This window comes from Macaca thibetana, chromosome 7 (genome assembly GCF_024542745.1).
Source record: "Macaca thibetana thibetana isolate TM-01 chromosome 7, ASM2454274v1, whole genome shotgun sequence".
Classification (NCBI taxonomy): domain Eukaryota; kingdom Metazoa; phylum Chordata; class Mammalia; order Primates; family Cercopithecidae; genus Macaca; species Macaca thibetana.
The window spans coordinates 2,089,220-2,111,063 of record NC_065584.1 but is presented as its reverse complement, the minus strand read 5'-3'; the positions used below and the strand labels follow the sequence as shown (position 1 = coordinate 2,111,063).

General features: G+C 55.6%; 1 protein-coding gene across 4 annotated transcripts in view; it reads left to right on the top strand.

Annotated features, from left to right (window-relative positions):
- The window catches only part of PACS2 (phosphofurin acidic cluster sorting protein 2), a 421,633-nt gene that overhangs the window by 368,367 nt on the left and 31,422 nt on the right, over window positions 1-21,844 (top strand). For all 4 annotated transcript variants that reach the window (XM_050796972.1, XM_050796973.1, XM_050796974.1 and 1 more), the window contains 3 exons: window positions 5,868-5,955; window positions 8,519-8,608; window positions 11,048-11,173. In XM_050796972.1, coding sequence (XP_050652929.1) covers window positions 5,868-5,955; window positions 8,519-8,608; window positions 11,048-11,173 — 304 coding nt within the window. The remainder of the gene's footprint in view (window positions 1-5,867; window positions 5,956-8,518; window positions 8,609-11,047; window positions 11,174-21,844) is intronic.

Here is a 21,844-nt window from a genome sequence, read left to right as displayed (position 1 = left end):
GTGATTGTGCCCAGCCACAGTAGAGCTTCTTGTTTGCAATTGGTTGATATGTGTCTTGTGGCAGTCTTTAATAAAACAAAAACTTTGAAGGTATCATCTGGTAGACCAGGTGCAGTGGCTCATGCCTGGAATCCTAGCGCTTTGGGAGGCCGAGGTGGGTAGATCACCAGATCAGGAGTTCAAAACCAGCCTGGCCGACATGGTGAAACCCCGTCTCTAGTAAAAATACAAAAAATTAGCTGGGCGTGGTGGTGCACGCCTGTAGTCCCAGCTACTCAGAAGGCTGAGGTAGGTGAATTGCTTGAACCCGGGAGGCAGAGGCTGCAGTGAGCCAAGATCGCACCACTGCACTCCAGCCTGGGCAACAGAGCAAGACTCTGTCTAAAAAAAAAGACAGTATTGTTATGGTAAAGGTTCACCCCTCGCACCTTTTTTCATATGCAGCTCTGAGCTTAACATCCACCACACAACCAGGCCCAGAACACTGGGCAGTCCACCCAGAACAGTCCCCAGCAGCCACCCAGTCCCCAGCAGCCACCCGCCCTGCTGACCAGGCCTTGTCCCTCCAGCTCTGCCTTTTCCAGAGTGCCATAGAGATGGACAAAACTGGTGTGTGAGCTCTCGACACGGGCGTCTCACTCAGCACGATGCCTTTGAGATCCATCCTATTGTGTGTCAATGATCCATTCCTAGTTGTTGCTGAGTCGTATTCCGTTGCACGGTGTGCCACGATGTCCTTGTCTTTGCGTGAAGGACATCTGGGTTTGCAGTGGGTGGCAGTTATGAATAGAACCGCTGTTAGAGATCTCTGCATTACAGATCTTTGTAGGGACGCATGCTTTTATTTCCCTTGGCCCAGTTCCAAGGGGTAGGATTGCTGGGTCCTGTGTGTTTCACTTTGTAAGAAGCTGCCAGACGGCTTTCCAGTGACTGCCGTGTGGCGTTCCGCACGTTCAGAGTGTGTGGAAGTCCCCGTGGTTTTGCCTCCTCGCCAGCACTTGGTATTAGCTTTTTTATCTTTTGTGTGTTTTAAGCCATTCTAATAGGTGTAGTTGTTATCTCCTTTGGTTTTAATTTGCGTTTCTGCAATAACTAATAGTTTTGAGCATCTTTTCATGTGTTTATTTGCTATCAATGTATCTTTTCTGGTGAAACGTCTGTTCAAATATTTTGCTTACTTTTTTTTTTTTATGAGTTGGAGTCTTGCTCTGTCAACCAGGCTGGAGTGCAGTGGCGCGACCTCAGCTCACTGCAACCTTCACCTCCCTGGTTCAAGCAATTCCCCTACCTCAGCCTCTGGAGTAGCTGGGATTACAGGCGCCTGTGACCATGCCCACTAATTTTCTCACTTTTTATTAGGTTGTTTGTTTTCATATTGTTGAGTTCTGAGAGTTCATATATTTACATTTTCTGGATAAAATTTTTGTCAAGTATGTGATCTGCGGCCGAGCGTGGTGGCTCATACCTGTAATCCCAGCACTTTGGGAGGCCGAGGTGGGCAGATCACTCGAGGCCAGGAGTTTGAGACCAGGCCTGGACAACCTGTAGCTGAGACTGCAGATGTGTGCTGCCGTACTTGGCTAATTTTTGTATTTTTTGTAGAGACAGGGTCTCCCTGTGTACCCTGGCTGATCTCAAACTCCTGGGCTCAAGTGATCCACCCACCTCAGCTTCCCAAAGTGCTGGGATTACAGGCATGAGCCACCCTACCCTGCCTCTACTTTTAATATACGGTTGAATTTCCCCGGAGGTTTTTTTTTTTTTTTTTTTTGGAAGATTTAATTAATTATTAATTAATTTATTTATTTTTGAGACAGAGTCTTACTCTGTCCCCCAAACTGGAGTGCAGTGGTACAGTCTCGGCTCACTACAACCTCTGCCTCCCTGGTTCAAGCGGTTCTCCTGCCTCTGCCTCCTGAGTAGTTAGGATTACAGGCGTGCGCCACCATGCCTGTCTAATTTTGTATTTTTAGTAGAGATGGGGTTTCACCATGTTGGCCAGGCTGGTCTCGAACTCCTGACCTCAAGTGATCCGCCCACCTTGGCCTCCTAAAGTGCTGGGATTACAGGTGTGAGCCACTGCGCCCAGCCCAGAAATTTTTAAACTATTAATTGAATTTATTTAATAGGTATAGGAGTATACCAGCTATCTGTTTCATCATGGTGAGTTTTAGTAGTTTGTGGCTTTCTAGGGAAATGAAAACTGGTACATTTTATCAAAGTAGTCAAATTTTTATTCATGAAGTTGTTCATAGTATTTTCCAGTAGTCTGTAAGGTCTATCGTTCTTTCCTCCTTGTACTTCTGATAATGGCAACTTTTGTCTACTTTCTTCTTTGTTTGGGTAGAGGTATTATGAATTTTATTCATCTTCCCAAAGAACTAGCATGGTTTTATTTTATTAATTGTTTATCTATTTTCAGTTTAGTTGTTCCTCTTTATCATTATAATGTCCTTCCTTTTGCTTACTTGGGGTTTAATATGCTCTTCTAGTTTCTTAAGATGGAACCTTAGGGCTGGGCGCGGTGGCTCAGTAATCCCAGCACTTTGGGAGGCTGAGGTGGGTGGATCACCTGAGGTCAGGAGTTCGAGACCAGCCTGGCCAACATGGTGAAATCCTGTCTCTACCAAAAATATAAAAAATTAGCTGGGCATGGTAGTCAGTGCCTGTAATCGCTTGAACCTGGGAGGTGGAGGTTGCAGTGAGCTGAGATCATGCCACTGCACTCCAGCCTGGAGATGGAGACACAGCGAGACTCCATCTCAAAAAAGATGGAATCTGGCCAGGCGCGGTGGCTCACGCCTGTAATCTCAGCACTTTGGGAGGCCGAGGCGGGTGGATCACAAGGTCAGGAGATTGAGACCATCCTGGCTAACATGGTGAAACCCCGTCTCTACTAAAAATACAAAAAATTAGCCAGGCATGGTGGTGGGTGCCTGTAGTCCCAGCTACTCAGGAGGCTGAGGCAGGAGAATGGTGTGAACCCGGAAGGTGGAGCTTGTAGTGAGCCGAGATCGTGCCACTGCACTCCAGCCTGGGCGGCAGAGCGAGACTCCGTCTTAGAAAAAAAAAAAAAAAAAGGAATCTTTAGATTGTGTATTTGAATCTTTTTTCTTTTCTGACATAAGCACTTAATGCTATAGATTCTCCTTTCAGCACTGCTTTAGCTGCACCTGGCAGATTTGACATGCTACGTTTTCATTTCCATGCCATTCAGAGTGTTCTCTGATTTCCTTTGAGACTTGCTTTGATCCATAGGTTATTGAGGGCCATTCACCCAAGCAGTGGTGAATTTCCCCACCATCTTTATGTAACAGATCGCTAGTCTAACGCCATTTTGGTCAGAGAATGTGTTCTTTGCAGGGTATCAGTTCTTTTGAGTTTGTGAAGGATTTGTGGTGTGACCCAGCATATGGTCTGTCTTGGTTCATATCACCTCTCGCTTAGTCTGTCTCCTCTCTCTTTTTTCCTCTTGCATTTTGTTCAGTAAGAGAGAGTCTATGGGAATCTGGGCAGCCCCAATGGTGTGGGGTGGAGCCAGGGCGAGGGTCCCTGCTGGAGGAGTGCCCCCTCAGGCCAGGCCGTTCAGTGCCTCTGCCAAGTCCCAGGAGACTGACTTAATGCCTGACTTATTTTGTGATATACTGAGTATGACAATGACTTTAAAGCTCGCTGGTGGCCTCGGAGTACACCTTGTGCGCACAGACACTAACGGGCGACAGTGGACGGTCTGACCGCAGCTCGAAAATGACTTGAAGGACTCTGACAGCGCTGTCTGTAGTCGACAGGCTCTTCACACTCATTGTTTAAGCTCCATGCCTGCTTACCCAAAAAGCTGGACTTAAAAACATCCAACTTGGGACTCAGAAAAATAAAACATCTGACCTGGGTAGGTCCGTCTCCCGGTGTTGGAAAGCAGACTCGTTTCTGGGTCAGTCCTGTGCTCTATGCGCTACACTGACCCGATCTTGTTTGGAACAGGCCGCCCTGTGCATGACTTGGTCCCATGCAGAATCACACAGCCCGGCTGGTGACTTTGGTGGCCGTCAGGCCCTGCTCGCATCTGCAGCTCTGTCTGCGGAGAGCACCCCGTGGCCCTGCCTGCACGGCTCCCTTACCCCTGCCCGCACCACTGCTCCCCCCTGCCTGCACGGCTCCCCCACCGCCTGCCCGCATGTCTTCCCCACCCCCGCCTGCATGGCTCCGCCACTGCCCACCGTCCACTGTCCCCATTGCACCTGCCACCTGCTGCCCTGCTGTCGAGTCAGGCGCGTCCCACCCAGGGAGCTCTGGTGTCTGCCCCTTGACTTCTCTCAGCTCAGTGGAGTGTAGACGGTATCGCCATCATCACCTGAGCAGCCAGGATGGGAGTGGGGTCTCCGTGGTCCCCATTTTACAAATGGGTTGACAGGTGCTCAGGAAGCCCCGTGACGTCCTGGGGCCGCCCAGGCAGTCATACACAGGCTGTATCCAGCCAGTGCTTCCGCTGCTGGGTGCAGGGATGTGTGCCAGAAGGGCCTGCCTTCCCACCGCCATGTCCACACCCGATGCCCGGGGGTGGAGACGGAAGCACGTGGCAGCCACTGTGGGTGGCTGCGTTCCATGGCCTAGCTGTGTCTGGTGCCTGTTCTGGTGTTTTACATTCATACTTCGAGGGCCAAGCACCAGCCCAGGAGGTGGGTGCCACAAGCCCAGACGTCCCCAAGGGGAAGTGTCCTCAGCACAGACACAGCCACTCAGAGCTTGTTGGTCTTGGAACCTGAAGCCAGGCGGGGCAGGCAATGCCACCCCTGTCTGGACGGTGGTGCCTTCACCCTTCCGCTGTCCTGAGCAAGAAGAAAAATGAGCCAGGCTTCAAAGAGAGCTGTGCCAAAGTTTCTGGAAAGCTTGCCAGTGCGGGCGTTGCACCCACACACCTTCAGGCGGGGGGTGGTGGTTTGGGTATCTTTACTGGATGGATTTGGGGCCCTGGCGTGTGTACGGCAGATGCCCTGGGGAGATGCATGTTCACACGGGGCACCACTAGGCAGAGTGGAGGGTTGGGTCTACACCCTTCCACTCCCCAGGGACAGAGCCCTGGTCACTGTGGGTGTGTCCTTCAGACTGTCCCTGGCGTCTCCAGGACTCCTGTGGCCTCAGGACAGAATGGTGGAGGTGAAGTGAACAGAAGGAAGGTTGGGGAAAAGCGTATCCCAGCCATGGGCAGGGGGGCCTGGGGTGGGCAGGACTGGGGGAGGCTGAGCCTGGGGCTGGATAGGGCCGTGGGAGACGGGAGGCCTGTGCTCTCACAGCTGGGAGCTTTCTCAGGACTCTCAGATCTTCTTTTTGTGGCCCATCATCCCTCCTACCTGCCTGTCCACAGGCCCACACTCGTCACCCTCGTCACCGTCCCCTGTGGTGACGGGGCCCCCCTCGTCACCGTCCCCTGGGGTGACGGGGCCCCCTCGTCACTGTCTCCTAGGCCGAGAGCATTTGTCTCATAATTGCCACCAGTGTCCTGTGTTACTGCAGATCTTCTGTTGATTATGGTTTATTCTTAAATGAAAACTGAGTGAGTTCCATGGGAGGGAGGCTAACCCTCAGGGGCCTTCAGGAGATGAGACCTCTGGCCTGGCAGCCAACGGATGCTGAGGGGCACCCGCCACGTGCAGGGACAGCCGGGGTGATGTCTTGGAGCCCCGTGATGTCCTGGGGCCACCCAGGCAGTCATAGGGAGCTCTGTGAGGTCCTGGGGCCGCCCAGGCAGTCATACCCTGCCCTGCACCCTGGGGTGCAGGCTCCCGGGGTGACGCAGTGTTGGGACGGCACAGGGCCACCTTCTGAGGAGAGGACGGAGCCCCGAGGCTGAGCTGTGTGTTGCCTTGCAGGTTGTGCAGCCTGACTCTGAAGAAGCTGGTGGTCTTCAAGGAGCTGGAGAAGGAGCTGATCTCCGTGGTGATTGCCGTCAAGATGCAGGTGAGGCCCCTTGCGCCCCTGGCCGTGGCTGGGTGCTGTGTAGGCTTTCCATGTGCCTGGGAGACAAGTCAGGCAGTGCGCCAGTGTGGGGCCCTGCGCCAAAACAGCGGGCAGCCCATGCCGTCTCCGGCACTTGGGAATGACAGGATGCTCGTGGGTCCAGTCCTGTCCCGCACAAGGGAGGCAGGCCCGGCCTTCTGGGATGTGGACGTCACATGCATGGAGCCTTCCCAGGGCAGAGGTGCCCTCGGGTCACCTCACAGTGACGGACGGGCCCCAAGCACCTGGAGCCAGGGCTTCCCTGCTGCATTCAGCACCCACTTCCTGCCCACTTTCTGTGGGGTGGAGGGCACTCTGGGAGGTGAGGGCCTAGCCAGAACTCCCAGCCCCAGGTGCCAGGGCCTCTCTCCTGACCCTAGTGGGTCCTGTGACCTCTCGAAGGCTTTGAACAAGTAGCTGTTGCACAGGGGCCGTGCTGGCGTCTTCCCCATGCCTGGCCCAGGGCCTGCCCCTTCCTTGGGATAGACCTCTAACCTCTGGCATGGGGCCCTACCCCACACTGACCCTATTCCTTGGCCCCATTCCTCCCTCTGCCTGTCTCTGGTCCTGCCCCAGCCTGTGTCCTGACTGAGAGCTTGGCCCCAGGGCCCCTCAGAGCCCCCTCTCCAGCCCCTCCGTGTACCCCATGGACTGGCTGCCCATGCCCTCCCTGCCCACCCCAGCTCAGCAGCCACGTGGCCCTTGGCCTCCCTTGATCACCCCCAGCTCCTCGCCCGCTTCTCTTGTGGTGTCCTCTCCACCAGGCCGCTGTGGGGGAAGCAGCCAGCCTGGCCCTGCAGCCCTACCTGCCCCTCAGCCTTCTCTGGTGTGCACCTTCGCCTCCCTGGCTGGCGGCACACACTGTCCTTTTCCTGACACAGCTGGGTCCCTGCAGGTCCTCTGAGGAGGGATGCTAAGAGGGACCCTATGCAGAGCACATTTGCGGGGAAACATCTCTGAAGGGTCAAGGGGAAGAGGAGGGAGAGCCCAGACCACAACGCAGGGGCACCTGGGGAGAGGAGAGGGGACAGGAAGCTGGCCAAGGAGAGCCGCGCTGCCCCTTGCCGCACTGCACCTTAGGCCCCAGCGCAAGGGTAGGACCAGAGCCCCCGACGGGCGTCTCATGGAGCCCGAATATGGCCATGCGGGCCACCCGCACCTGTCCTGAGGCCCTGCTGCTCCCACCCGAACCTGGGCTGTCCCCAGGCTCCCGTTGTCTGTCCTGGACCTCTCGCCCTCCAGCCGCCTGGCACCTCTTATCCACTGTGGCCTGCGCGCCGGCCTCTGGGAACCTCGTGCCTGGGACCCCACAGTGGCTGCTTGTTTCTCGGAGCACGAGGTCTCCGAGCTCATCCTTATTGGGATGGTCCCATGTAAAACAACAGTGCAATAAGCACATTCAATCCATTAGGAATCTATTTTGATATAAAGTTTGCTGTTGGGGTCCTGTTGCCTTTCATCCAAATGACTCGTTATCCATTTAGCATAGGTGTGTATGATGTCTCCTGCTGGCCTGAAGCTCACTGGGTATAAACTGTGTTTTCAGGTGGTCATGCATTTCCTGCACCTACATCTAGGCTTCTACTACTCTCCTTTTTGTGACAGCTTCTCCATATTTTAAGTATCGTATCTCTGTATATTTTATTCTATGAGAGGACCAGTCAGCCCTGATCATTCTTCTTTTTAGAAAATGCTTTAGGCTGGGCACAGTGGCTCATGCTTGTAATCCCAGCACTTTGAGAGGCCGAGGAGGGTGGATTGCTTGAGCTCAGGAGTTGGAGACCAGTCTGGGCAACATGACTAATCCTTGTCTCTTAACAAAATACCAAAATTGTTGTATTTTTTTGTTTTTGTGGTGGTACATGCCTGTAGTCCTAGGTACTAGGAAGGCTGAGGCTGGAGGATTGCCTGAGTCTGGGAGGTCAAGACTGTAGTGAGTTGAGACCGAGCCACTGCACTACAGCCTGGGTGACAGAGTGAGACCCTGTCTCAAAAAAAATAAAAAATAAAAAAATGCTTTAAGTGAAGCATGGGGGCACACGCCTGTAGGCTGAGCTACTTAAGAGGCTGAGGCAGGAGGATTGCTTGAGCCCAGGAGCTCAAGTCCAGTCTGAGCAACACAGCGAGACCTGTCTCTCAGAACCAAAACCAGAAGAGGCTTGGTGCCTCCCAGATTTGTTCTGCCAGGCAGACTTGGGCAGCGCAGTCAGGTGCTGCTGCATCTGATCGTGGAATCTGTTTTGTGATCGCGTTAACTTTAGCAGGAACCACTCCTGGCTTCTCTCTCATGTCTTAGGGCAGGTTCCTGGAGGTGGAACCTGTGGGCCGAAGGGTTTCGATGTTTTTAAGCTTCTTGGGAAAGATGCCGGGGCATCTCTGAGAATTATCCCAGCCTGTGCCTACCACCCCCTAGACTGCAGGGCTGCAATCCTGCCAGTTTTAGGTGCAGGAGTCATGGCATCTTTGCCTTGTTTCCTTCTGAGATGCAGTCCTTTGAACTAGAACAGGTCTTGCTTAATCACAGGGCTCCAAACGGATCCTGCGGTCCCATGAAATTGTGCTGCCCCCCAGTGGACAAGTGGAGACAGACCTGGCCCTGACCTTCTCCCTGCAGGTGAGTCTTTCACCAGTGGCGATGACACCCCCGTCGCCGTCCCCTGGGGTGACGCCCCCCCCCCGTCGCCGTCCCCTGGGGTGACGGGCCCTCCCCCGTCGCCGTCCCCTGGGGTGACGGGCCCCCCCCCCGTCGCCGTCCCCTGGGGTGACGGGGCCCCCCGGTGACGGGGCCCCCTCGTCACTGTCTCCTAGGCCAAGAGCATTTGTCTCATAATTGCCACCGGTGTCCTGTGTTACTGCAGATCTTCCGTTGATTATGGTTTATTCTTAAATGATTAGAAAATTTGTTTTGGTTTACTAGGTTGAGTTTTTCTTTTTTTTTTTTTTTTTTTTGTCTGTCTGTTTTTTTGAGATGGAGTCTCTCCTTTTCACCCAGGCTGGTGCAATCTCAACTCGCCGCAACCTCCACCTCCCGGGTTCAAGCGATTCTCCTGCCTCAGCCTCCGGAGCAGCTGGGATTACAGGCGCACGCCACCACGCCTGGCTAATTTTTGTATCTTTAGTTGAAACAGGGTTTCACCATGTCAGCCAGGCTGGTCTCGAACTCCTGACTACGTGATCTACCTGCCTCAGCCTCCCAAAGTGCTGGGATTACAGGTGTGAGACACCACACCCGGCCTAGTGTTTCATTCCTTATCTACGATAAAGAGAATGTAGGCCGGGTGTGGTGGCTCACGCCTGTAATCCCAGCACTTTGGGAGGCCGAGGCAGGTGGCAGGAGAATCACTTGAACCCAGGAGGTAGAGGTTGGTCGCAGTGAGCCAAGATCATGCCATAGCACTCCAGCCTGGGGGACAGAGTGAGACTCCATCTCAAAAAAAAAAAAAGAAAAAGAAGAAAAAAGAGAATGTAATGAGGGCCAAAAAAAAAACACCACTTATCGAGTCAAGGCTATTTTGCTCTTCTATTTAAAAAGATAGGAAAAATATGTGGAACCTCAGTATTGAAGTTCACAGCCCCTGGAGTCTCTGGCTGCACCCAGCAGTTAACAGGGCCTGTCCACTCAGTGTCGCCTGGCTCTGGGTGCCTCCGAGACCAGCCCTGGAATGGAGCGGAGAAGCCTCCCCTGGACTGTCCAGGGTGTTGACTGGAGGGCCGGCCCAGAGCAGCCCCAGATTGGTCCGGGTGACCACACGCCCTACCTTTGTTATCTCTTTGCTTCATTGTTATGAGATTGGTATTGTGTAAGTTTTGCAGGTGTATTTTCTTCTGGCTTAATATACTTGCTTTAAGATTAATAGTGTGTGCATGTCCATTCATTCCAAATTCATTAGAAGCCCTCTTTTCTCAGTGTAAGTGTGTGAGCTGGGCTGGGGCTCCGTGAGGACCTGCTGGGCTTGGGCCTCGTTCTGAAGCTCCCAGCTGGTTACACAGCAGCTGGGGTGTTGCCATTGAGTTTTAGAGTTGAGTTTTTTTTCTGTTTTGAGGAGTCAGGCTTATGGAAGGATAATTTCCATTTCCAGAGTGTACGGTGCTTTTTTTTTTTTTTTTTTTTTTTTTTTTTGAGACAGAGTCTCACTCTGTCGCCCAGGCTGGAGTGCAGTGGCGTGATTTCGGCTCACTGTAACCTCCACCTCCTGGGTTCAAGCGATTCTCCTGCCTCAGCCTCCTGAGCGGCTGGGATTACAGGCGCCTGCCACCATGCCCAGCTAATTTTTGTATTTTTGTAGAGATGGGGGTTTCACCATGTTGTCTAGGGTGGTCTTGAACCCCCTACCTTAGGTGATCCGCCCGGCTTGGCCTCCCAAAGTGCTGAGATTACAGGTGTGAGCCACCGCGCCCAGCCCAGTGCTCCTTTTTTAAGTGCATGGTTCAGTGGGTTTTGACAAGCGTGCACGGACACGTCAGTGCCACTGCAATTAGAGTGGTGCACAGCCCCATCTTCCCCGAAGTATTTAAACTGATTTTTATTTGTATCTAAGAGATACTTGTGAACATCAGCTTGCTGGAGCCCTGCTGGACAGGGAGCCTGTGGTGAGACATGCAGGCGAGTTGGGTGCACAGGGGGCCTTGGAGAGAGAGCCCTCCCCACCCTGTGTGCCCCTTGCGTTAAAGCATCCTGGGTCACACCTTGCTGATGGCCTCAGGCACGTGAGCCGCCGCGCTGTTTCCGACTGTCCACAGGCACACTCAGCTATCCCGGACCCTGCGGCACATAGTCCTCGTCCGCCCGCTGAGACTGTTAGCATGGAGTGGGGCCCTTGGGGCCTGAGCCCTAGCGACTGGGTCACTCTCAGTTGTGTTGGGTAAAGGAAGGGCCCTGGGGACAAGCGTGCCCCTGGAATGAACTTGGGGGCCCGTCTGTGGGTGCCCTTCTGACTGCGTGAGCAGCAGGTTGGCCTGGCCGCAGGCTGCAGGGTGACTGGGCCATCAGAAGCCGTGATGCTGCCTCGGGCCCTGGTACACCCTCAGCTGCCACTCACACTTGTGCCCACAGTATCCTCACTTCTTGAAGAGGGAAGGCAACAAGCTTCAGATCATGCTGCAGCGCAGAAAGCGCTACAAGAACAGAACCATCCTGGGCTACAAGACGCTGGCCGTGGGCTCCATCAGCATGGCTGAGGTGAGTGCTCCGACTGGCGTGGCCTGCGTCGGGCTGGCCACCTGGGTGCCAGAGCATTTGCCCGTGGGAGATGTCTCTCCCGGGTCCAGATGTCCAGGGATCACATGAAAATGATGAGAGGAGCCTGGCGGCTGGGCTCCGCCGTAAGGGCCGGGTGTGGCCCCAGGTGGTGCTTCCTCTCTGACCTTCCCTTGCCACCCAGCGTGGCTCCCCACATGCCTGCAGCCCTGTGCATGCCCCTCTAATGAGCCTGTCCTGCCCTTCAGGGGAGGCTGGGTTTTGGGTCGGGCTGCTCTGGAGTCCTTTCCGTGGAGGAATCGCCGCCGTCCCCGCACTGCGGGTGCCTCCTGTGATGGGTTCGTGTCCGTCCCCGCACTGCGGGTGCCTCCTGTGATGGGTGTGTGTCCGTCCCCGCACTGCGGGTGCCTCCTGTGATGGGTTTGTCACTGTCCCTGCACTGCGGGTGCCTCCTGTGATGGGAGTGTGTCCGTCCCCACACTGCAGGTGCCTCCTGTGATGGGTTTGTGTCCGTCCCCGCACTGCGGGTGCCTCCTGTGTCCGTCCCCACATGGTGTGGGTGTGTCCGTCCCCGCACTGCGGGTGCCTCCTGTGATGGGGTGTCCGTCCCCGCACTGCGGGTGCCTCCTGTGATGGGTTCGTGTCCGTCCCCACACTGCGGGTGCCTCCCGTGATGGGTGTGTCACCGTCCCCGCACTGCGGGTGCCTCCTGTGATGGGTGTGTCACCGGGTGCCCCCGCACTGTGGGTGCCTCCTGTGATGGGTTTGTGTCGTGTCTGTGCCTCCTGTGATGGGTGTGTCCTGCACTGCGGGTGCCTCCTGTGATGGGTTCCCGTGTCCGTCCCCGCACTGCGGGTGCCTCCTGTGATGGGGTGTGTCACTGTCGTGTCCCCGCACTGCGGGTGCCTCCTGTGATGGGTTCGTGTCCCGGGTGCCCCCGTGATGGGTGTGTCACCGTCCCCACACTGCGGGTGCCTCCTGTGATGGGTTTGTCACTGTCCCCGCACTGCGGGTGCCTCCTGTGATGGGTGTGTCCGTCCCCGCACTGCGGGTGCCTCCCGTGATGGGTGTGTCACCGTCCCCACACTGCGGGTGCCTCCTGTGATGGGTTTGTCACTGTCCCCGCACTGCGGGTGCCTCCTGTGATGGGTGTGTCTGTCCCCGCACTGCGGGTGCCTCCTGTGATGGGTTTGTCACTGTCCCCGCACTGCGGGTGCCTCCTGTGATGGGTTTGTCGCCGTCCCCGCACTGCGGGTGCCTCCTGTGATGGGTTTGTCACCGTCCCCGCACTGCGGGTGCCTCCTGTGATGGGTGTGTCACCGTCCCTGCACTGCGGGTGCCTCCTGTGATGGGTGTGTCACCGTCCCCGCACTGCGGGTGCCTCCTGTGATGGGTGTGTCACCGTCCCCACAATGCGGTTGCCTCCTGTGATGGGTGTGTCGCTGTCCCTGCACTGCGGGTGCCTCCTGTGATGGGTTCGTGTCCGTCCCCGCACTGCGGGTGCCTCCTGTGATGGGTGTGTCCGTCCCCGCACTGCGGGTGCCTCCTGTGATGGGTGTGTCCGTCCCAGCACTGCGGGTGCCTCCTGTGATGGGTGTGTCCGTCCCCGCACTGCGGGTGCCTCCTGTGATGGGTGTGTCCGTCCCAGCACTGCGGGTGCCTCCTGTGATGGGTTCGTGTCCGTATCCTGCTCGGCACGTGCTCTGGCCCAGGATTGGCTGAGCAGGAGGAGCAAGACAGGCGTCACCTCCATGCAGGGGCCACCAACCATACCTGAGCAGGGCGGGGGCAACACCCAGAGGTCAGAGGGGGTGGCTGGAGTTCCCTGGAGGGGAAAGAAGGGGAAGTACCTCAAAAGGAAAGGAAACAGCCAAGCAGCAGCCCACCTTGTTCCAGAGGACCCGGAGTTCCGAGGAGGCCGTGGTGGGGTGTGGGGGCTCGGGAGAAGACACCCCAGGCTGAGGCCTCGGACTTTCTCATGAACCCTTTTGGGGCTGCAAGATTGGCTCTGGGAGAAGGCGCAGCCCAGGGCCCCAGACCCGTTTGTCTCTTTTGCTTCAGAACTTTCCCCATCGTGGGGCTGTGTTCAGGGGTCAAGGGGCTGCGGGCGTGAGTGGTGCTTAGGGCATGTGAAGCTGTGTCGCTGCCTGCCTGGGGCCTGGGAAGGTCAGCCAGGGCAGCCCCTCATTGGGAGCTGGAGCTGCCAGAGCCCCCCAGCCCCTCTTCGTCCCGCTGGGTCCCCCTGCTCCTGGGGCTTGGGGCTAGGACGGTGGGTGTGCCTACTTGTAGCTGGTTGCCCCACACCCCCCTGGAGCCTGCAGGCCTCCTGTCTCCCAGGTCAAGTGCTAGGTCCCCCAGATCCTCACACACCCCCACTTACGCATCCAGGACAAGCACCAAGCATTACTCTGGGCTCAGCCCTCCCCACTGCCCCGGGAGATGGGAGCGTGGAGGGTACGGGAAGCAGCAGTGGCGTCCCGAGGCCTCACTTCTCTGTGCCGCCACATGGCCTCAGACAAGCCTTGCAGTCTCCCGGGTTCCTTCGGCAAACTACGGACAGCATGGGTGGACCGGGCCTCCAGGCTGCATTTCCCAGGGCCCTGGGACCCCTCTGGTGGCCTGGAGCTGCCTGTCATCCCAGCCTCCCTGCTGCAGGCTCAGCGATGGGTGAACAGGTGGCTCAGGGGTGCTCTCTGGGCCATGAGAGCCTCCTGGGAGCTGCTGCCTGCTTCCTGTGGAGCAGGAGGGTCCGGGCACTATGGGGAGGTCATGCAGGCTCTGTTTCCCATTAGCCATGCAGGTGATGTCCTGTGGATCCCTGCCAGTCCCTGTGAACTCCCGCCCCTGGGCCGCTCCGCCTACATCTCTCAGTGCTGAGGCTCCTGCGCTGCCAGCCCTGCCTGCACCGCAGCGCCCCAGGCCGCTCCTCCCTGCCCTTCTCAGCGGTGGCGCCCCTCTCAGCGCTGGCGCTTCTGTGTTGGGCGTCCTTGCCCTGAACGCTAGCCTCTGCTCCCAGGCCCCTCCCTCGCCTGCCCTCCCAGCCTTGGGCTGTCCCCTGCTGATCCCTGGGGAGAGGCTGGAGCAACCTTCCCCCACCCCAGGCCACACCAGCCACATCGCCTGCTCCTTGTCATCTGTTCTTCATTCTTGGAAGAAAAGCCCCACCCCTGGATGTAGTCCCAGTGCCCTGCCCCTGAGCCTGTGGCCCCACCCCAAGGCTCCCTCGCCCTGCACCTGTGGCTTCCAAAGCCGAGGTCGTCTGCCTGCTCCTCGCTCTCCCCTCCACCGGCTCCTCCAGGTCCTCAGGGCGTCCTTCCACCTTCCACCGGCGGCCTGGCCCCAGAACCTAGTTGGGCCCTCCCATGTGTCCCCGAGCACCAGGGCGGCTCATGGGCTCACTGTGTCCTGCCGCCTTTGGGGCTGGCTCCCACCTGTGAGCGTTGCTGGCTGGTTGAGAGTGTGAGCGCGGGAGATTGCGGAGGCAGGACAGCCCCGTGGGCACAGACGGACGCAGGTGGCGGAGGTGGGGGGCTCTCACCAGGTGGTCTCAGGCAGCTGTGCCGTGGGGGCTTGCTGGCTCCGAGACTGCACGACTGAGGCAGGGGTGAAGGCATGGGTGCTGCCATAGGGACTGTTGTGAGAGTGGGGTGTGGGTGAGGCTGGCGCCATGCGTTTGAGAGTAGTGCTCGGCTGGAGGGAAGGGTCCTTGAGGGCACAGCGTGGGGTGAGGCGGGCCATTGGGTGGACTCGAGGCCAGGGCGGAGAGTGTGGTGGGAGAGGATGCGGGGGGCACCTGCCCAGGGCCTCCGGGCTGTGGGGAGAGCAGAAGGCGATGGCCGTGGGGACACAGGTGTCACCTCCCTTCAGATGGGTGCACACTCGGGGCAGGAGGGACTGAGCAGCCTGGGCCCTGCCATACCCTAACCCTGCCCTCACCACGTGCTCATTTTGAGTGAGTTGAGCCCAGAGCCCTGGCCTGTCCAGCCCTCACTCCGAGGCTGAGGAAGTGGAATCCAAGGTGGCCCAGGGTAGGGGCCGGGCCTCACGGGTGCCATGAACTGAACACCAGCGTGGGACGGCTTAGGTCTGCAGGCTGACCAGCAGTTCTGGCTGAGACCATCAGGAGTGATCACAGCCCCAGGGCCTGCTTGGCACGCGCCTCTGCCTGCCACCTCTCAGGAAGGTTGAGCTGACTGCGGGCGGTCCCCCTCAGAGGCAGCTCTGCAGAGGCAGGCATGCGATGGGGACAGACGTGGGGCTTCTCCTATGGTGTGGCTCTCGGAACTCACCCCAGCACCCATAGAGGGAGCGTGTAGGGGTGGGCGTGTGTAGGGGTGGGCGTCCGTGTGGCCAGACCACCCCGGGGCCCCAGCCTGGGGGATGCAGGCATGCTAGCTGGTGGCCATTGTCTGAGGCTGGGGCCTGTGGGCTCCTTGACAAGAGAGGAAGGTTGACAGACCCATGACCAGGCGTAGGGGTGACCTGGGAGTGTGGTGGTGGCTGAGGGAGCAGCCATGCTTCTTTGCACAGCTGGGCTCCCTCTCGTGGCCTCGCCACAAGCTGCACATGCCACTTGGGCCAGGTCCAGCCCAAGGGCACCTGTGAGGGGCGGGCGGCTCACGGTGGGACACAGGAAGACCTCAGGGTAAGGATAGAATGGAGCATCACCCTGACCGTTTGCATGCTGGATCCCCTTTAGTTTCTCTGTGAGTGTCTGCACGGCTACAGGCTGCTGATGACAGCCCAGTCAGGCATGGGCTGTGCGTCCATGGGGGCCCCATGAGAATACGATGGCTCCATGGTGGCCCCGTGAGCATGTGATGGCACTGGACACTTCCTATCTCCTGATGATGTGGTAGCCATCATAACACCATAGCACAGTTACTTTATCACTGTATGAATTCAGTGTGGCCCGAGTGTCCTGGGCCTGGCTGCACACACGCCCACCCCTACACAGTGGTGCATGGTGACGTCCCAGGCCTTTACGTCACTCACTCACCCACCAGCTCGTCCGGAGCTACCTCCAGCCCCACAGGCTCTGCCGTCGTCAGTGCCCTGTTCACAGGCACCACTTTATATCTTTTATGCTTTATTTTTACTGTGCTTTTTTGTTTGTTTTTTGTTTTTAAATTTTTTCGTGACATGGTCTCACTTTGTCACCAGGTTATAGGGCAGTGGCGCGATCTCGGCTCACTGCAACCTCCACCTCCCGGGTTCAAGTGATGCTCCTGCCTCAGCCTCCCGAGTGGTTGGGATTGCAGGTGCTCGTCACCACACTCAGCTAATTTTTGTATTTTTAGTAGACACAGGTTTCACCACGTTATCCAGGCTGGTCTTGAACTCCTGACCTCAAGTGATCTGCCCATCTGGGCCTCCCAAAGTGGTGGTATTTCAAGCATGAGCCACCATGCCCAGCCTACTGTTTCTGTGTTTGAATGTGTTTTTTTTTTTTTTTTTTTTTTTTTTTTTTTGAGACGGAGTCTTGCTCTGTGCCCCAGACTGGAGTGCAGTGGCACGATCTCGGCTCACTGCAAGCTCCGCCCCCCCGGGTTCACGCCATTCTCCTGCCTCAGCCTCCCGAGTAGCTGGGACTACAGGCGCCCGCTACCTCGCCCGGCTAATTTTCTTGTATTTTTAGTAGAGATGGGGTTTCACCGTGTTAGCCAGGATGGTCTCGATCTCCTGACCTCGTGATCCGCCCGTCTTGGCCTCCCAAAGTGCTGGGATTACAGGCTTGAGCCACCGCGCCCAGCCTCTGAATGTGTTTAGACACATAAATCCCTACTGAGTGTAACAACTGCCTGCAGTTTTCAGTACAGTCACATGCTTTCCAGGTTTGTGGCCTAGGAGCGGGAGTCTGTCTCTCGTACAGGCCGACCTTGAAGATATTGTGTGTTCAGTTCTAGGCCACCCCTGTAAAAACGGATATTGAAATAAAGCGAGTCACACACATTTTGTGGTTTTTCAGTGCATATAAAAGTTATGTTAGGCCAGGCGCGGTGGCTCACGCCTGTAATCCCAGCACTTTGGGAGGCCGAGGCGGGCAGATCACGAGGTCAGGAGATCGAGACCATCCTGGCGAACACAGTGAAACCCCGTCTCTACTGAAAATACAAAAAAATTAGCCGGGCGTGGTGGCGGGCGCCTGTAGTCCCAGCTACACGGGAGGCTGAGGCAGGAGAATGGCATTAACCTGGGAGATGGCAGAGCTTGCAGTTAGTGGAGATCGCGCCGCTGCACTCCAGCCTGGGCGACAGAGCGAGACTTTGACTCAAAAAAAAAAAAAAAAGTTATGTTTACGTAGTACTGTAGTCTGTTAAGTGTGTAATAGCATTATGTCAAAAAATATATGTACACATTGATTTTAAAATATTGCTAAAGCCAGGCGTGGCGGCTCATGCCTGTAATCCCAGCACTTTGGGGGCCAAGGCAGGCAGATCACCTGAGGTCAGGAGTTCGAAACTGGCTTGGCCAATATGGTGAAACGTCATCTCTACTAAAAACACACAAAAAATTAGCCAGGCGTCGTGGCTCACGCCTATAATCCCAGCTACTAGGGATGCTGAGGCAGGAGAATCACTTTAACCCAGGAGGCAGAGGTTGCAGTGAGCCGAGATCATGCCCCTGCACTCCAGCCTGGGTGACAGAGTGAGACTCCATCTCAAAAGAAAAGAAAAGAAAAGCTGACAATCATCTGAGCCTTCAGGGAGGCGTAGCCCTTTGGCTGGTGGGGGTCTTCCTCAGCGTGGATGGCTGCTGACCTATCAGGGTGTTGGTTGCTGAAGGCTGGGGTGCCTGTGGCAGTTTCTTAAACAAGACAACGAAGAAGTTTCTTGCATCATTTGACTCTTCTTTTCACAAAGTAGTTCTCTGTCGCCTGTGGTGCTGTTCGGTGCCATTTTACCCACCATTATTTCAGAATAGGAGTCAGTCCTCTCAAATCCTGTTGCTGCTTTTCTAACGCAGTGGATGGAATCTTCTAAGTCCTGTGTTGCCGTTCCACAGTGTTCACAGCATCCTCACCAGGAGCAGGTTCCATCTCAAGAAACCACTTTTGGCCGGGCGCAGTGGCTCACACCTGTAATCCCAGCACTTGGGGAGGCCGAGGCGGGTGGATCACGAGGTCAGGAGATCGAGACCATCCTGGCCAACATGGTGAAAACCCGTCTCCACTAAAAATACAAAAATTAGCTGGGCGTGGTGGCGGGCGCCTGTAGTCCCAGCTACTCGGGAGGCTGAGGCAGGAGAATGGCATGAGCCCGCCCAGGAGGCGGAAGTTGCAGTGAGCTGAGATCGCACCACTGTACTCCAGTCTGGGCGACAGAGCGAGACTCCGTCTCAAAAAAAAATAAAAAAAATTAAAAAATAATAATAAAGCACTTTCATTGCTCATCCATAAGAAGCCGCTTCTTATCAGCTGAAGTTTCTTCGTGAGACTGCAGCAATTCGGTGACATCCTCAGGCTCTGCTTCTAATTCCAGTTCTCTTGCTATTTCCGTCACATGTGTAGTTCCTTCTTACACTGAAGCCTTGAACCCCTCAAAGCCATCCATGAGAGAGTTGGAATCCTCTTCTCCCAAATTCCTGTCAATGTTGATATCTCAGCCTCTTCCCATGAATCACAAATGTTCTTCATGGCATCAAGAATGGTGAATCCAGGCCAGGTGCCCTGTTTCACGCCTGTAATCACAGCACTTTGGGAGGCCAAGCTGGGCAGATCATTTGAGGTCAGGAGTTCTAAACCAGCCTGGCCAATATGGTGAAACGCTGTCTCTGCTAAAAACACACACACACACACACACACACACACACACACACACACACAGAGAGAAAAGGCTGGGCACAGTAGCTCACACCTGTAATCCCATCATTTGGGAGGCCAAGGCAGGCGGATTACCTGAGGTCAGGAGTTTGAGACCAGCCTGGCCAACGTGGTGAAACCCTGTCTCTAATTTTGTACTAAAAGTACAAAAATTAGCCAGGCATGGTGGTGGGCGCCTGTAATCCCAGCTACTCAGGAGGCTGAGGCAGGAGAATCAGTTGAACCCAGGAGGCGGAAGTTGCAGTGAGCTGAGATTACACTAATGCATTCCAGCCTGGGCAATAAGAGTGAGACTCCATCTCAAAACATTAAAAAAATTAGTGGGCTGGGCGTGATGGCTCACGCCTGTAATCTCAGCACTTTGGGAGGCTGAGGTGGGCGGATCACCTGAGTTCCGGAGCTCGAGACCAGCCTGACCAACATGGAGAAACCCCGTCTCTACTAAAAACACAAAATTAGCTGGGCATGGTGCCACATGCCTGTAATTCTAGCTACTCAGGAGGCTGAGGCGGGAGAATTGCTTGAACCCAGGAGGCGGAGGTTGCAGTGAGCCGAGATCGTGACATTGCACTCTAGCCTGGGTGTCAAGAGTGAGACTTCGCCTCAAAAAAAAAAAAAAAAAAAAAAATTGGTGGAGCGTGGTGGCAAGGCAGGCACCTAAAGTCCCAGCTACTCAGGAGGCTGAGGCAGAATTGCTTGAACCTGGGAAGTGGAGGTTGTAGTGAGCTGAGATCGCGCCATTGCACTCCAGCCTGGGCAACAAGAGTGAGAATCCGTCTCAAAAAAAGAGAATGAGCCGGGTGTGGTGGCTAATCAACTTCTCCTCTCTAGCTATGAAAGTCCTAGATGGCATCTTTTTCCAGTGGAAGGCTGTGTCTTCTACGTTGAAATCTGTTGTTTAGTGTAGCCACCTTCGTCGATGATCTGAGCTGGATCTTCTGGAGAACTCGCTGCAGCTTCTCCATCAGCACTTGCCGCTTCACGTTGCATTTCTATGTTATGGAGATGGCTGCTTTCCTAAAACCTCATGAACCAACTTCTGCCAGCTCCAAGCTTCTTCCGCACACTCCTTGCCTCTCAGCCTTCACAGAGGTGAAGGGAGTCAGGGCCTTGCTCCAGATGAGGCTTTGGCTTAAGGGAGTGTTGTCTGGTTCCATCTTCCATCCCGGCCACTCACTCTGTCCACATCAGCACTGAGGCTGCTGCTTTGCTGATTCTCACTCCTGTGTTCACTGGAGCAGCACTTTTCCTTCCCTCAGGAACTTTCTCTTTGCATTCACTGCTTGGTGATTTAGTATAAGAGGCCTCGCCTTCACCGTCTGGCCTCTGACGTGCCTTCCTCACTAAGCTCAGTCATTTCTAGGTTCTCGTTGAAAGGGATGTGCAACCTTTCCTTTCACTTGAACACTTAGGGGCCATTGTAGAGTTAGTAATTGGCCTAATTTCCATATTGTTGTGTCTCGGAAGAGAGAGGCCCGAGGAGAGACGGAGACACGGGGGATGGCCGGTGGGCTGAGCAGCCAGAATGCTCACATCCACTGATTCAGTTCCCCGTCTTACGTGGGTGATGTTCGTGTGCCCCAGAGCAATTGCAGCAGTCACACCTTAGCTCACGGATCACAGATCGCCATACAGATTTAATAATAGAGTTTTGAAATATTGGGAGAATTACCAAAATGTGACACGGAGACACAAAGTGAGCAGTTGCGGTTGGAAAAGTGGCGCCGTTGGACTTGGTTGGTGCGGGGTTGCCAAAAGCCTTCACTGTGAGAAACAAAAGATCTGCAAAGTGCAGTAAGGCAGAGCACAGTGGAGCGAGGGCTGCAGCCTGGGCGCGTGGTAGGCGGCACCACCCAGGCTTGCATGCTGTGATGTTGGCAAGATGATGAGGTCTCCTCACCATGCATGTCTCAGGACATACCTCTGTCATTACGTGGTGCATGACTATTTGTTTTCACAAAATTTTTATTATACTATTTGTACAATTAAGTGTGACATCCTGAGCAATTTTATTTATTTATTTATTTATTTATTTATTTATTTATTTATTTTTGAGTCAGGGTCTTTGTCACCCAGGCTGGAGTGCAGTGGTGTGATCTTGGCTCGCTGCAGCTTCAAGCCCCTGGGCCCAAGCAATCCTCCCATCTCAGTCCCCAAGTAGCTGGGACTACAGGTGCACGCCACCATGCCTGACTAATTTTTTGTACTTTTTGGTAGAGACAGTTTCGCCGTGTTGCCCAGGCTGGTCTCAAACTCCTGAGCTCAAGCCATCCACCTGCCTAGACCTCCCAAAGTGCTGCTAGGATTACAGGTGTGAGCCATTGTGTCCGGCCTCAATTTTCCATGTCACTCAAATCTATTTGAAAATGGAAGAGGGAGGAGCCTGTCAGGGTCAGGGGCAGAGGGAGCTGGGCCCTGAGGCCACCCTCCTTGGTGAGGCAGCTCCAGCCCTTTGCTGAGGATCACTGAGCATCCACAGAGCATCTGCTGGACTAACCCAGGAGGGTGGTCTCAGGGTCAGCAGGGGCAGGAGTGGGAATGACCACAGTCCAGGACAGTGACCTGCCTGCCAGCCAGCGTCACCCCTGGGGAGTGCCCAGCTCAAGGGTGGTTGGCCCCTTGCCAGGAGGACGCACACATCAAGGAGCACTGTCAGGAGGAGGGGAACGTGCAGCCCGGAGCGTGGGGCCTGGGACTTCCAGGGCATGCAGATATCAAAATAGTGTTCACATAAAGGTCGATGACAGGCTGAGAGGAGCGGGGGCTACTCCACAACCTGCCCCTGGCCCACTACGGGCCCAGCAGAGCATTCCCATTACAGCTGCTGCAGG